This window comes from Thrips palmi, unplaced genomic scaffold (genome assembly GCF_012932325.1).
Source record: "Thrips palmi isolate BJ-2018 unplaced genomic scaffold, TpBJ-2018v1 HiC_scaffold_12, whole genome shotgun sequence".
Lineage (NCBI taxonomy): Eukaryota > Metazoa > Arthropoda > Insecta > Thysanoptera > Thripidae > Thrips > Thrips palmi.
Genome location: NW_023144623.1, coordinates 2281088 through 2296897, shown reverse-complemented (window position 1 = coordinate 2296897; position 15810 = coordinate 2281088). Strand labels below are relative to the sequence as shown.

Sequence of the window (15810 nt, the reverse complement as noted above, 5' to 3'; positions counted from 1 at the left end):
TCAACATTCTAGAATGATTGAAACCCCTCCGGAGTGTCAACACAGTGAAATACGGAAAATGAAAGTGACAATTATTACGCGTTTCGTCCGTCCGCCCCCTCCCCTCCCCTGCTACAGGGGAAATGTTTTAGTCAGTGGAGTGTGTGTGTGTTTGATAATTGCAAGAATGATTTGGTCTTTGTAAGCTTTGAGAGTGTATTTCCATTTTTATTCTCAGACATGATACTTTTGAGTTGTTTGCTTTGCTCAATAACAGTTAGAAAATAGATTAATACAATCCAAAAGTACAAACCAGACACTAATCTTGCCAAAATAAAAAGTCTTTGCTGACTCTTGGCACTGACTCTGGGAAAAGGCTTCATTGCAATGCTGTGAGTTTACTATAGTACTAACCTTAAAGATAACTATATGGTGAGTGAGTGTAGCGCATAGAAGGATTGACATTGACATCTGATTCAATGAGACGATTCAGTGACTTGGTCATATGATTGTGTGTGATCACTGTAAATCCAAAGGCAATACTTTTAGTACCTTTTTTGGCGATACAGTTGAGTATCGCCAATAAACGGCCTTACGGAAAAGTATTGCCTTCAAAACGGCGATACACAAAAGTATCGCCAAAATTTGGCGATACTTTGGAGTATTGCCACGATTTGGCAATAAACGTCAATCAAATCAAGGGGGACAAGTCATTGGTTTAATGCCGTGGTTTTGGCAATATCCGAAACGATGGGTCCTATGAACAAAGACCGATGTCTTTTGGGTCGCTCGAACAAAGACCGATCTCCTTTGGGTCGCTCGAACAAAGACCGATCTCCATTTCGGCCGTTTCTGCATTCGCCGCTTCTTTATCTTGTTGTTCTCGCAACAGACATCCAACTCAAACAATAGTTAGAAGGTTTTGTTCCGAACATAGAATGATTATCTAAAACTCATTAGTGTGGAATCAAAACGTACAGATTGTTCTGGGACTTCAAAATGAACGCGTTGAGAGGTTAGGAAATGGAGATCGGTCTTTGTTCGAGCGACCCAAAGGACATCGGTCTTTGTTCATAGGGCCCATCGAAAAGTAATGCCAAATTTTGGCAATACTTTTGTGTATCGCCGTTCTGAAGGCAATACTTTTCCGTAAGGCCGTTTATTGGCGATACTCAATTGTATCGCCAAAAAATGTACTTAAGTATCGCCTTAGCATTTGCAGAGATGTGAGACCCCTTTGGCTTCTATTTCCATTTCAACTAGCATAGAGGGGTCCTGAAAAAAAATTCCATTTTTTATATAGGAAAATCTTTGAAAAAAAAGTGAAAAATGAGCATGAAACTTTTACGTGGTTCGAGAATTTTGACGATACTTTGTCCTAAGATTAACTTTTAGTGACCGCTTAAAACTACAAAATATTTCATGTGGCAACTTATGACGACAAAGCGCATTGACTCTAAAATCAATTTTCAAAGGTCAAAAAGTTACTAATAATACATCTTGAAGTCAAGGCAGAGTAAACACCTCAAGGATCCATCCCATTGGTGCTCAAAATGTTGATAACTCCTTATTTTAGGTATTTTGCTCTCCATTTAAGCCTAAGCCCATAAAGCACATGGTGGTCAGTGGTATTGGTGGTAATGGTGGTCCGTTGTTTCAAACAGTTGATTCTACAGTGTCTGCATTGTTTGTAAAAGGTCTGTACTGGTACAACTAAGGCGTTGTATTATGCCTGTCCTCAAGCGTAAAATCTTCAAGTGTACTCCTGCACTTGACTTCGAGCATAAAGAGAGCTATGTTTGAAGCCAAGCGTAATCAAGCCACACCAGGAATTCTGACCCCCTGCTTCAAGCGTGAAGTCAGTACACTCAATTTCAAGCGTAATGCTGCATTTTACAAGCACAGGAGAATGCGCACATTCATTGTGCAAAATCAGCTTAATTTAATTTAAGATAATATCTTAGCTTCATGCATCTTTCATACAATAAATGAACTTTAATAGAAAAGTATAAAATGTATGAAAAAAATCTTGGGGGATAAACTTGGATAAATACTTCTGGTGTGCTCTGGAGTCCTAAAGGCATTTAGGACTTGGGCCCCCAAGAATTAACTGAATCAACTGTTTTAAACAACGGACCACCATTACCACCAACCACCACATACTGCATACTCAAACTGTAGTTTAACTGCGTTTTTTTTAGTTTTCACTTCTTAATTTCTTAATTATTTGTTTACTGAGAACAACACATTTTTCAAAAAAAAAAAAAACGATTTCAAGAAATCCTAGGAGTCACGAAGTCAATTTGATTATCGTGTAAGAGTGTGGAGGAAGAAAAGAAGTGGTGTTGTGAAGTTGTGGCTCAGGGGACTACCAATGGCAGTGGTACCAATGTGGTCGATGTGCCACCCGTCGAAATTTAAACTTGACAAATATATAAATCAAAATGCTGGTAAATTCAAAAAATTCCAATGCTAATGTATTCCGCAGTGTTCTGACAATGGAACATCTTTAAAGTCCATCATTATTAAAATGTTCTTGGCAGAAAGAAGGCAGTAAATTAATTTTCACGGGTTGGCAACTAGTTTCTCGGCGTCTGCGCCCTTGCGAAAATCGCGAAGCTGAAAGCACCAGCAGTCGCGCATTAAGGGGGCAGTCTCGTCCCTGTACCCTTTTTTAGGGGTTTTTTTCCCCCCTCTTTTGATGACGATGATTTTTTAAATATACCTCTTAGAGACAAACGGTAAAAACCAATTGAAAGAACGGAATTTTTACAACATTTTCAAAAAAAATATTTTGTTTTGTCTTCAGAAGGGAGTTATAGGGAATGCAACAAAAGCCGACAAAACATACAAAATTTCACTGCGCGACAATTTTCTCCGGAAGTTCTTAACTTTTTGGCAATCGGTTTGCGGCATCTTGAAGATGAAAAAATCCTCTTTACTTTAACCTACAATCGTCCATGTAGCCCAAGGGAAACCTAAATTAAAACCGTTCCTAAGTTTGTATAGGTTTTTGGTTACGTTTTAAAAAGTGTAATCCTTGGGCTATATGGACGATTGTAGGTTAAAGTAAAGAGGATTTTTTCATCTTCAAGATGCCGCAAACCGATTGCCAAAAAGTTAAGAACTTCCGGAGAAAATTGTCGCGCAGTGAAATTTTGTATGTTTTGTCGGCTTTTGTTGCATTCCCTATAACTCCCTTACAACTGAAGACAAAACAAAATATTTTTTTTTTGAAAATGTTGTAAAAATTCCGTTCTTTCATTTGGTTTTTACCGTTTGTCTCTAAGAGGTATATTTAAAAAATCATCGTCATCAAAAGAGGGGGGGAAAACCCCCCTAAAAAAGGGTACAGGGACGAGACTGCCCCCTTAAAACTGCCCATCCATTGTGACGTTGAATTGTTTGGCTTGTTTCAAAAGGCTATGGTTCTCTAGTCATGTTTTCTTCAATTCTGTGTAATAGTTCTCCCTTACAACGTATCAACACCACGACGGTTGGTTTGACAAACTTCATAAACTCGGGAGGGATGGTTTCGAAACGCGGGTGAGTCTTGTTCGAGGAACATGAGCACTGCAAGTCGCGAGGTGGAGCGAAGTGGTCCTAGTGCTAACTGAATCACAACAACAACAAAATTGTTTTATTGACAGAAAAAAAAGGAATATTTGAGAAACTGTATGTCAGAAAAAAAGAACTTTTGTTTTGCTAATTTTCTGTGAATGTTTTTTTAGAAAGTCATCACACAAAAATTGAAAATTAGTTTTATATGAATTTTCATAAGCAGGAAACAAAGAAAAAACAAGAAAGAGAGTAAAATTAATACAGATTTCAAATGCTACAGTTGGTTAAACTGTTAACAGGTTGCAAACCTACTGCGCATGTCCAAAAACACTCCAATCAAGAAGTTTTATTGGATAGTTCTACCCGAAAAACTGCGTTCGAACCGACACCAATTCTATTGTTGCATCTTGTCTACCTGCAGTCAAAGAAATTTTTCATTTCGAACGTGCTGATTTCAGCTTTTGGAGTAAGCTGTACAGACCCAAAAAGAAGCTCGGCTATTGGTCCGGCTCGGCTCCCCCCACTCCCTTTTTTTTCCTTTGACGAGTCGAGTTTTGCCATGGAAACGGCGATTTTGACAGCAAATTTCTCAAAATTGGCCACCAACTTTTTAACCAGATTTCAGCATGAGAATCAGCGTTCAAAGTTCTACAAGTCTGCAAAGTCTCATTAAAATCGTATAGAAAATTTCCGAAAAGCATAAAGGGCCACATAAATTGAATCTCGGGCCGGCTGAATCCTGGGTATACTATAAGGCTACTTTGTACCTAAAAAGAAACTTTTGTTTTGTCATATAGTTTAAGTTGCAGATCCTTCCACCCGGTTAACATTGGATGATGTCAGGTAGGAATAAAACTCGGCTCTCCATCTCTCAGCTCCCTTTATTATTGGAAGTAGGCGCTGTTTACAGCTTGGGCAGACCAGCGACGACGTCGTCCTCCATGCCGCCCAAGTTGGTACCGCGGATGTACCTGAAGAAGCCGTTTTCGCCCCAGTCGGTGTTCCACGAGTTGGCGATGAGCCAGTACTTGACACCGTTGTCCTCGCCCCAGCCGAGGATGCGCACGGCGTGGCCGCCCACGTAGTCACCAACGACGTAGTTGTACACGCCTGCAAGCCGAGCGCGAAATAATAATAATCATAAAATATAATGATTAAATACAATAATAAGATTATAGTGGGGTTCATGTAAACACCGCTGCTGCACTCTCAAAAACGAGGGGCAAACAACTTGAATTTTGGTGTACATTTTCCTTGAAATAACGTGAAATAACGGTGAAAAAAAAACGGTGAAATTACGTGAAATGACGCGAAATAACGGTAAAATAACAGTGAAATAACGTGAATTTGAAATAACGGTGTACAAATTTTGACGAAGTTGTTTGGCCCTCGCTCAAAAACAATGTCGTAAATTAGCGACAACATGGTCGCTAATTTTGATACCGACAAAATCGTTTCAAGACGAATGAATGACCTCTGATTCGGTTTTGTACGCCAATATCGTTAAAATATCTTCCGTGAATGAAAAGAAAAGGGTCCAAAAAAATTGCGGCAGGCCATAGATTAACGGCGTTTGTCGTGAACGACTGACATCTAACGTAAATTTAAGACAATAGTCGTAAACTAACAACTTTCTACTGTATGGTAACGAATTTGTCGTTACTTAACTACCAACATCGCAAACTAACGACGTATAAGTTGTAAATATGTCGTAAATCTACGATTATTTTTAACAGTTTGGCAGCGGTAAACCTGACGCCGAAGATACGCACCAGACTTGTAGTTAAGGAAGTCCTCGTAAACGTCGAAGGCAGCCTCCACGGGTCCGTGCTTCTTGATCTCCTTCATGATGGCCTTCTCGTCGTTGCTCACGGAGTAAGCTGACTTGGCTGCAGATTTAATTGGTTTATGTAGCCCGATTCGCAATGGAAACACACTGGCAGGGTGAGATCGACTGTTTTTCACTCGGTGAACATCAGAAGGTTATATTTCTCAAATGCATCACTCTCATTCCAGGAACGTGACATCACGTTGAACGTGACGAAATGTCACATTCGTTTCTGCATTGAGTCACATTCGTTTAGGTGTGAATCGGCCAAAAATTAGTTTGATCACATTCAAAAGAACGTGACAACGCTCAAACGAACGTGACATTTTGTCTCGTTCGTTTCAACGTGATGTCACATTCCTGGAATGAGAGTGGCATGTTTCAGGTTTCCACTGATATGGTATTCTTTCAGGTCTGGACGTACTCTGCAAACTGAAGTGTGGACATAGTGCACTCTCATTAGAGCATATTCTTTGGAGCACACTCTTATTTACAGCATACTTACTTGGCACACGCTAAAATATAGCGTGCCTGGCATGTACACGCTACACGCTCAGCGCGTTATTGAATTTTTGCTCATTTTGTCAGTTCTTATGCAAGTAATTTGTGCAACCAAAATACGTACTTTTCCTTTCTTAAGGGGGGACCCTGGTGAAAAAATTGCCAAAAATCCAAAAAATAGTATTTTCAAAGTTCATAGATAAAAATGTGCATAGGAGGTTTCAGATTCAATAGGTTGAACACCTTTAAGCTAAGTGGGTAGTTTCTTTATCATTTGGAAGGAAATAGCATTGAGATAAGTTGTCGTTGGCTTCTATGCTCAACTTCACAGCTTTGGTCAGTCGAAAAAAAATTTTGTCGTAGAAAGACTTCCTGCGTTCCTGGTTGACACCTACATGAGTCGTCTTACATGGACTCTATTCATTGATGACTTATCGATAAATTTTAGTGATGGAATCTTGATAACGGCCCTACTTTTTTTTAAACACACCTAAAAGTTTGAAAAAGGGGAAAATGTTAAAATTTGAAAACTCATATCTCAGAACAGAAGTTGAATTTGAAAATTCCGTCACTAAAATCTCTTCTAACCCAAAAAAATTTTCAAGACTTTCCGTCTAAATGAAAGACGCAGGAAGATTTTTCCCCAACGCCCAAAAAAACACTAAAAAGCCACTTTTCTCAGAGACCGTTCAACATTTTGGATTGAATTTTGTTTTGGGAACTCACCATAATGAACCTTATAACTAAGCAAAGTTTCAACTTCCAGGGATTATTTTGAAGCCTACTTGAAAGTTTCACCAGTGTCCCCCCTTAAAAAACTAATTAGGGAATATTAAATAATGTACTGAGAATTTTGTTTTGAACATAATTTTACAAAGAAAATTGGTCATACTTCCCTAGAAAATTCTAAGTATTATTGCTGTTTATACGGATACGTAATTAATGAGGAAAAAGTCAGTAACGTGCTGAGAGTGTAAAATACACTTGGTTGGGGCCAGTTTTAGTGTGTTTGCAGGTACGCTCTTATTTAGCGTGTACATGCCAGGCAAACTCCATATCAGCGTGTGCCTAGCAAATGCTGTAAATAAGAGTGCGCTTGTAAGCATGCTCTTATAAGAGTGTACTATGCACACACTTCAGTTTGCAGAGTATGCAAGAGAAGACATATGCGTGGTTTGCTCACCGAAGACGCGGTCGCTGTTGTAGTCCTTGTTGTAAGAGGCCTCGCACTGCTTGGTGCAGGCGGGGGTGTCGCCTTCCTCGCCACCGCAGGCCGGGCGGGAGCCGTTGACGTGGTGCTCGCAGGCAGCGATGGAGTAAGGTCGGCAGCCCTGCGACAGCCGCGTTACTTGCTTGTTCGCTCCAAAAACAGGTTACATCGGGTGGAACTTTTTGCTAAGCTACACACTAAATGTTTTTGTACAAATTTTGTACGAGACTTCACAGTTTTTATTGCACAGGAAATTTTCGTACAAATTTGTACACAATTTTGTACAATTTCGTACAAAAAACAGGGATCCTTAACTTTACTCAACATTTAACTAACACTGCTGTCAAAACGTAACATAAGACAATGTTCGCTATAGGTTAAGGGTACGGACTTATGAAAGTACTTGCAAAAGTATATCCACACACATTCGAGACATAAAATATAACTTACCCTTTTGAAAAGATGTTAGAGGTTAAGGGTAACTTTAACTCTTATGATATCGTTATGATGCCCTTATGAGGTAAGTTAAGGATCCCTGACAAAAAATGCGATAAATTTGCTGTTTTTCGCACGGAAATTGTAAGAAAATTTCGTGTGCGCCAAAAAAACTGTGATGCCTCGTACAAAATTGTACATCATTTAGTGTGTATGCGTTTATTTTTAACCAATTGTCCTTCAGCCCCCCCCCCCCCCCCCTCCCCCGGCATCCGCGCTTGAAACAGAGCCAGTCAAATTTTATGAGGATTCCAAATGTGCCCACGGATTTGCAACAGGGCTTCCACGTGATGCTGGAGCGTAGTGCTACGCTTCTTTTCACCGAACAACGACTCTTTAAGCTTTAACGCTCGAAGGCAAGGGAAGAGAAGCTGCTTTCTAGCCCAGCCGCGTTAATTCCCCAGTCCTTGCTTCGCCAAAACAAATTTAGAAAGTACACTCTAAATGTTCTGTACAATTTTGTACAAGACATCATAGTTTTTTGTGCAAACGAAATTTTCGTACAACTTTCATACGAAAAACTGCACATTTTTCGCCACTTTTGTACAAAATTGTACAAAATTTCTACGAAAAGTTCGTGTGCACAAAAAACTGTGATGTCTCGTACAAAATTTGTACAAAAACATAAAGTGTGTATTCTGATGAGCAAAATCAACTCGTCTGGACTACCCGCACGTCATGAGACGAGTTGCTTGCATTCTCAATTGTGTACAGAGAGTTAAAAAAAGGCTCGCAGCGCCCTAGCTAGATGGGATAGCTTAGAAAGGGTCGATAAACCCCGGGTAGTCTATATTATTTCTAGAGCTCTTCTATCGATGTTCTCCCCTGGCCTGTGCCTTTCTTACCTTGCCCAACTTCGATCTGAAATTGTGCAAGTAAGCGTTGCATTAGCCCTCACAATCTTAACTTACCTCGTTGGAGTTGTAGTTTCCGCCGGACACGAGGCCGGTTTCCAGCCAGTAGTTCCAGGCGGGTTCCAGGTCACCACCGTTGCAGCCGTAGCCGCAGTCAGAGCAGCAGGACACCAAGTCCTCGGCGGAGACGTGCACGTTCTTCTTGCCCTTGGATGCGATGCAGATACGGTCGGACATGGCCTCGACAGCGCCAAAAGCCTGCACAGGAACAACAAACATGCCAATAAAACGTGTGTCGTTCGGTGTCAGATGAGCTTGTTGCGAGGGGGTAAACACTCGTGTAATACCCTGTACACGAAAACCTTGTATTACGCGCAATATACGTAATTGTATTTACCATTTTGGGCCATATGTGCCAAATTTTGGCATTTTCTTACCGTAACACACGTGTAATATCGCCGTAATACCGCGTAATACCGAGTACTCTGTACGCGATCTCTTGGAGTGTTTATTCCCTCGGCTTCTTGATTTTGGGTCATTGACAGAGAAGAAAACCTTCCTGTGGTCCAGGTGCACGGCAAAAATTGTTCCTGGTTTCTGGTACAATATGTGTTGAGATCTCATAGGTCTCGCGGTGGAAGCCAAAAATCGTTCCCGGTTTCCCCAGGTAGCACAAGTAAAGCCATACGCGATTGCTGAGCCCCTGGGAAAACCTGCAACTGATTTTGCTGTGCACTGCGAAGATCTGATATCTCAACACGGTACGGATTTTGCACGAAACTAATCCTGTCCTTACCCTGTACCTTTCTTCCCCAACTTGCCCCAACCCTGAGATTTCAAACGCTATGAATATAGCACATGTTGTGAAGCACTGAGATATCGCACCATACGTGCAATGCCATAGTCATATTGCACCTTGCGTGCAATGTCATAGCCATATTGCACGTTGCGTGCAATGCCATAGCCATAATGTACCTTACGTGCAATGCGACCCGAAAAAGGCCCTAATGCATGGGGAAAGGGGAAGGCATTGCACCTCATGCACACTTAATGTTTTTCTACAAATTTTGTACGAGACATCACAGTTTTTAGTGCACACGAACTTTTCGTACAAATTTGTACAAAATTTTGTACAATTTTGTACAAAAGTGGCGAAAAATGTGCAGTTTAGAATTGTACGAAAATTTCGTGTGCACAAAAAACTATGATGTCTCGTACAAAATTGTACATAACATTTAGTGTGTGTGCTATGCAAAAGCATTGCACTTACCGACGCCATACTCATCGTGCGGATTCTCGGTATACAATATTATAATTACACTGTAAATCCAACGGCAATACTTTTAGTACCTTTTTTGGCGATACAATTGAGTATCGCCCATAAACGGCCTTACGGAAAAGTATTGCCTTCAAAACGGCGATACACAAAAGTATTGCCAAACTTTGGCGATACTTAGGAGTATTGCCACGATTTGGCAATAAACGTAGAACAAATCAAGGGGACAAGACCTTTGTTTAATGCCGTGGTTTTGGCAATACCCAAAAGTATCGCCAAATTTTGGCGATACTTCTGTGTATCGCCGGTCTGAAGGCAATACTTTTCCCTAAGGCCGTTTATTGGCGATACTCAATTGTATCGCCAAAAAATGTACTTTAGTATCGCCTTTGCATTTGCAGTGTACTCCAATAAATTTTCTAACACTTCGGTGCTTACCCAGCAGGATCCGCAGGAGCCCTGGTCACGGATCTCGCCGATGGTGGGGCATTTCGGCCACTCCTTGCGGGCGTCGAAGTGCTTGGGGAGGCTCCAGGGCCACCACTCCACCTCATCGACCTCGACGTCCTCCCTGAGGGGAAGGCGGACGCGGAGGGGGTCGCGCCTCGCGCCCATCAGGCGGCGCACGTTCTCCATCTTCATGTCGGTGGGGAAGTTGTGGCCAGCCTGAAAAGCGCAAGGGATGAGCAACGACAGACTCACCTCTTTTTAAGTAGGGTCAGTTGGGGTAATTATGGGACACGGGGTAAAAATGGGACAGTTGATTCTTAGTCAAGAATCGAGATTCTAGAACTTGTGCCCTAGCAAATGTTATTTTCTCAACAAAAACATCACATTTGGTATGTCAAGCGTTCAAAAATGTCAAACCTTGACTAAGAATCAGCTGTCCCATTTTTACCCCGTGTCCCATAATTACCCCAACTGACCCTATTTGTGAGAGATTTGAAGCATTGAATAACACAACAATCTGCGGCTGCCGCCTCCGACATTTGGTAAATGCCAATCGGTTCCATCCAGGTTCTAAACTAACGGGGGCAGTATCACTATGTTTTCGTCTTTTAACGACTTGAGGACGTCGTGTTTGAGAACGCATTCAAAATTCCCTATTGAGCTTGGAGAATAGAAGAAGTGTTGTTACGCACAAAATCTATGAGTGTTACACTCCTCGAGTCGCTACAAGCATGCACTTCGAGGCGTGTACTTGCCTAAGCAAGCACCTGGAGTGTGTACTTTTAAGTGTGTACTCAGTGAGTACACACGTAGAAGTGCATGTTTTTTCCGCACATGCACCTCGTAAGTGTGTACTCATTTAAGTACACACTTCTAGGTGCGTGCTTAGGTAAGCTCACGCCTCGAAGTGCATGCTTGCAAGCACGCGACTCCAGGAGTGTCCTGAGTACACACATTTATTTCTTACAATATTTTGAAAAAATTAAAAAAAGAAACGAAAACCACATGCGGGACTATGATGCGATGCATGCAAGACGGTCCTAAGTGACATGATTTCACTGTGCGCACGATTCTGCCCAAAGTCTATACATTATTCCTTATCGGTTTGCTGTATCTGATAAACCCCCGGCTTTGGTTAGGACAAGAGGAACTGTTTCAACGATGAACCTGAAAATGAAGTAATTTTTCGAGCTGTTCTTGTTGTCTAATAGTGAAGCTGGTGGTTCATTTGGCGGTCAACCAACGGATCGTAAAATAAAAGTTGAAAACCGTAGGTAGAACTAGGGGCGCAGTTAGAAATCGTTTAATTGTGCAAACCATGCGTGCATCATTACCTCGCTCAATTTACGAGAAAGTGATAAACTTCTTTCTATCATATTGTTAAAAGACTATTCCTCTAAGGTGTAACAACTGCGTTTCTATGAGTTAAGTATCAACGAATGTGCAAGGTTCCGAAAAGAAGGTGTAAGAACCACAAAAGCACGAGAACATGGTGTGCTTCCCCCTCTAAAATGGGATGGATAGAACTGACCGTCCATGTTGGCTTCTGGGAGTTGATGTGGTGAATGGCAGCGGCGGACAGGGGGTGGTGGTTGTTGATCTCGGCAACAGCCACACCAACCAGGCCCACCAACATCAATGCCAACAACTTCATCCTGGAACAAAGACGTGGGGATTCAATGATAGATATCAATGGCCACATCATGAACTGGGAGCAAACCATTAGGAAGTACGGAATGATTCTAGTCAACAGTGTATCTGGTCTAGCCGTACTTGCAAGCACGGCAATAACTTGTTCCGATAAAATTCTCACCAGAGGACGGTCAGACTCTCTTGACCTGACTGCGGAACACGCCGCTTGGATCAGCTCGACAGGGGTCAAAATTCCTGACATGTCGCATTGTGGTCAGACAAAAGTTTCTGCTCTTTCTCGGTGAGACATTTTGGTCGGAATAAATTTTAGCGAGACTTTCGTGTAAGACAAAAACTTGGCAAGACTTTTTGTTTCGCACTCGAGCCTCACTGCAAGAAAAAGTGTGAATAGTACAACAAATGTACAACAAAAACTGTATAATACAAGGTAGGTTTACGCCAGACCGCGTCTTGTCGTAACAGGCTTCGCGATGTCTCGCGGCCTGTTCCTCTAATCCGCGCCTGGCGTACCTACCTTGGCCTGCGGCGCTAGCCTGCCTTCGGCTTCGGCAGGCATTTAACTTGTCCATCGTCGGTGACTTCTTACTTGTTGCATACTGGGTGGCTCGGCCCCCAGACCCCCCTGCATTCTAGATAGAGTTGTTTCATCAGCAGATATCACGATCTTGACCCTTGTAACTTTTTAACTTCTCGAGGCTGGGGGGCCCCCCCCCCCCCCCCCCCTATCTTCAAGACAGAAGGATCTGCCTGCAGAAGACTCGATTTTTCGCCATTTTTAGGTTTTTTTTCGGCTATAAAAACTGAACCACGTGAGCTAGGATAGTAAAATTTCGCGTGTGCTGACCCAAAGAACATCCCTTTAAAAAGCCTGCAAAATCTCAGCCAGATCGGCCGAGCCGTTCAGGAGGAGTAGTGTACACACACACACACACAGACAGACAGACAGACAGACAGACAGACAGAAAAAACTTTTCAACCGCACTGGAGTAACAGGCTTCGCTATCGCTCAGCCAAAAAGTACAATAGGGATTGTATAAGGTACAACGAGAATTGTACAAACCACAACAAGGCCTGGACTGCACGGCACTCCTCATGTCGGTTCCATTGTACTTTGTACAACAATTGTTGTACTTTGAAAGTACAACAAATACCTGATAAAACTTTGCCAGAAATTTGTGTACTTTTGTTGTGGCATTTTCTTGCAGTGGCTGGAGTGGCAAGCAGCCTCACCTTTGGATTTGTAGAGCTTATCAATAAAGAAACTAGCCGAAATTGTACGCACTGAGAATCCAAACGCAATAAATATAGCGTCAATTGGGTGCAATTCTTTTGCATTGCACTTTAAATGCAAGTGAGGGAAATTTTTCCCCCTCCCCCTTTCCATAGCCCCTAGACCCGAAACGTAGTCAAAAAATGCTACTTTTCCCCTTTTAAATGCAAAAAGAGCTACTTGCCCCCCCCCCCCCAATAGGCCGCCTCTAGATCCACGACTGTCCCCCTCCCCCCACTTCAAATTTTTTGTTGCTTTGAAAAATTGGTCTCTGGGGCAGTAACGCCATTATTTTTAAAAACTCGATATTTTGTTTTTTGTCTACGTGTCATATTTTGACAACCCTCTTCAAGAATATGACAAGCTTTTGCGGAAATTCGCTACCGTTTAGCCTCCAGAGTCATTTATGTGAAGTAATTAACACAGGTTAGGTTAGGCAAGGTCAATCTTTTAGGCCGTTTTCCTCAATTGTAGATTTTCAGAGCTTGCGCGCAGGATTTTAAGAGATCAGTCTGAGATATCGCCCTGATATTTTGGTGGGTGTCAGTACTATTGAGAGTCCTCAAAATGACCCTTGGGTTTCGAGATAGAAGCAATGTAACGTTTTTTGAAAAAAAACTTTACAATGACAAATTTTAACATGTTCTTAAACGTTTCTTAAAAGTTGAGTTATAAAATACTCATTTTTGCGGCTCAAGTATGTAAAACAAATGGACAAATTTTGGATGGAAAACTTCTAGCGGGGACTGAGTAATTCTGCGCGCAGTGATATGCCATTATTGGGCAAATATGTTGTGTTGTGCCCTTCGTACACCCCACTCAAATGACAGTATATAAACCATTTTGTTTTCAAAATCATCCTTGAGGAACCCTCTTTTCATTGATAATAAGTGTCTTTTTCCCACGATGAACAGAAGGGCCTTTGTAACAGTAGGAACTTCGTCAAAATTTGACCATAATATGATGTCAATGGCGCTACTGCCCCCTTAAAACTCTTCTATTGACTAATCACTTCTTGGTCACGAAAGTCAACTGCGATCGGATTGAGACCGATCGAACAAAATATTTGCTAATTGCATAACGTTTACCTTCAAACCACGGCATTTCACACAAGAAACCATCTAACGCAGCGTGTTAGTTGGGTAGTAGCAACATAGTAGAAAATGACATGCTATGACGTAACCCTTAGTGTTTTCATTGCCTGGGGAAATTCCTTCACTCGATTTTCAATGGGCTTACGTGACAGGAGTCTTCAAACCCCTAACTCAATGCGAGACTGTTCCGAGCATCCCCTCAAATCCGCTACGTAAGGTCAACGTTCGGGGCATCACCAGAGCCGACAGCAGGCCGACCTTTGCGCAGTGTAGGCACTCGCAGGAGACAAGGCTACTGTGCTTCATTTCGAGGTACTTCACATTCTTCTTGCGATATAATGATTTCTCTCCAATATCGGGCCCCCTGGATGCAACACGTATACCGAGTTCAACAAAACATTGTAAAAATTCCTCACGCTTTGTTAAAAACGCTTTTCAGGTACTTTCGTTGAATTTTTGCAATAATTTGCATTAAAATTGTAGATGCCGTACCTGAGTAGGAGTTATAAAAGAATTGCAACATTGTGAACGATGGAATATTGGAGCTGAAATGGCACTGTACAATGCAAGAAAGCGATGAAGAACTGCGATTCGTGATCTCCGTGCATCCAATCAATCATGTCGATCGTTACAGTGAATTCGGCGCAAACATTCGAAAAAGCCATTGTCCCTTCTAAAAGATCCTTCTAAACTAGTAAATAGTAAGTATCAAATAAACGTGCCGGAATTGCCCCCTGCGCCGATTCCCCTGGCGGCTATTAGGGAAACTTTGGCTTGTAAGCGCATTCTCCCTAACCGAAAGAGTTTGATTTATGTCATCATTTTGAAGGTAAGGTCCATACGGTCTCTCCTGCTTACATTACCCAAAGCATATTTAAGCTAAATACCAAAATTAAAAAGGTCCGGAATTCCCCACTTCCATAACCCTTAGTGTTTTCATTATGCCTGTTGTTGCAAATTGCTTCATCGATTTTCAATGATGACTTACGTGACAGGAGTCTTCCTCTGAGCAGTCTCAATGCGAGACTGGTGCCGAGCATCCCCTGAGGACCGCTACTTATACGGGTGCTATCGGGGCATCACCAGAGCTCAGCACAGCAGGGCCGACCTTTGCGCAGTGTAGGCACTCGCAGGAGACAAGGCTACTGTGCTTCATTTCGAGGTACTTCACATTCTTCTTGCGATAGAACTGATTTCGCTCCGCCAACTATACGGGCCCCCTGGATGCAACACGTATACCGAGTTCAACAAAATATTGTAAAAAATATTCCTCACGCTTTGCGATAAAAACGCCCTTTTCAGGTACTTTCGTTGAATTTGTTGCAATAATTTGCATTAAAATTGTAGATGCCGTACCTGATGTAGGATTTATAAAAGAATTTGCAACATTGTGAACCATGGACAGTATTGGAGCTGAAATGGCACTGTACAATGCAAGAAAGCGATGTGAAGAACTGCCGGTCGAATGCATCTCCGTGCATCCAATCAATCATGTCGATCGTTACAGTGAATTCGGCGCAAACATACAGTCAAACTCCTCGTTTTGTCCCTCTTCTGGGTCCTTCGTTTTGTCCCAGAGTCATCCCCACCACCGTGGCGCGGGTCGCGCCCCGCCGGCCGATGTCTTGCCGTCGCTGGC

General features: G+C 42.1%; 1 protein-coding gene across 1 annotated transcript; it reads right to left on the bottom strand.

The window, feature by feature from the left end:
• Positions 1-4403: 4403 nt before the first annotated feature.
• LOC117640115 (cathepsin B-like) lies at positions 4404-15315 on the bottom strand. The gene is made up of 7 exons (XM_034376373.1): positions 15160-15315; positions 11686-11809; positions 10143-10370; positions 8486-8686; positions 7053-7200; positions 5313-5429; positions 4404-4650 (listed from the first exon to the last, which is right to left on the bottom strand). Exons 2-7 carry the CDS (start codon positions 11806-11808, stop codon positions 4445-4447), a joined length of 1023 nt encoding a protein of 340 aa, XP_034232264.1. The 5' UTR covers position 11809; positions 15160-15315; the 3' UTR covers positions 4404-4444.
• Between the last annotated feature and the right edge of the window lie 495 nt (positions 15316-15810).

Excerpts from the sequence above, each read along its gene's own strand:
- LOC117640115 (XM_034376373.1), bottom strand. The coding sequence starts at position 11,808 with ATGAAGTTGTTGGCATTGATGTTGGTGGGCCTGGTTGGTGTGGCTGTT. Across the intron at positions 8,687-10,142 it reads GCTCCTGCGGATCCTGCTGG|GCTTTTGGCGCTGTCGAGGC; the intron begins GTAAGCACCGAA and ends GTTCCTGTGCAG. Across the intron at positions 4,651-5,312 it reads CTTCCTTAACTACAAGTCTG|GCGTGTACAACTACGTCGTT; the intron begins GTGCGTATCTTC and ends CTCGGCTTGCAG.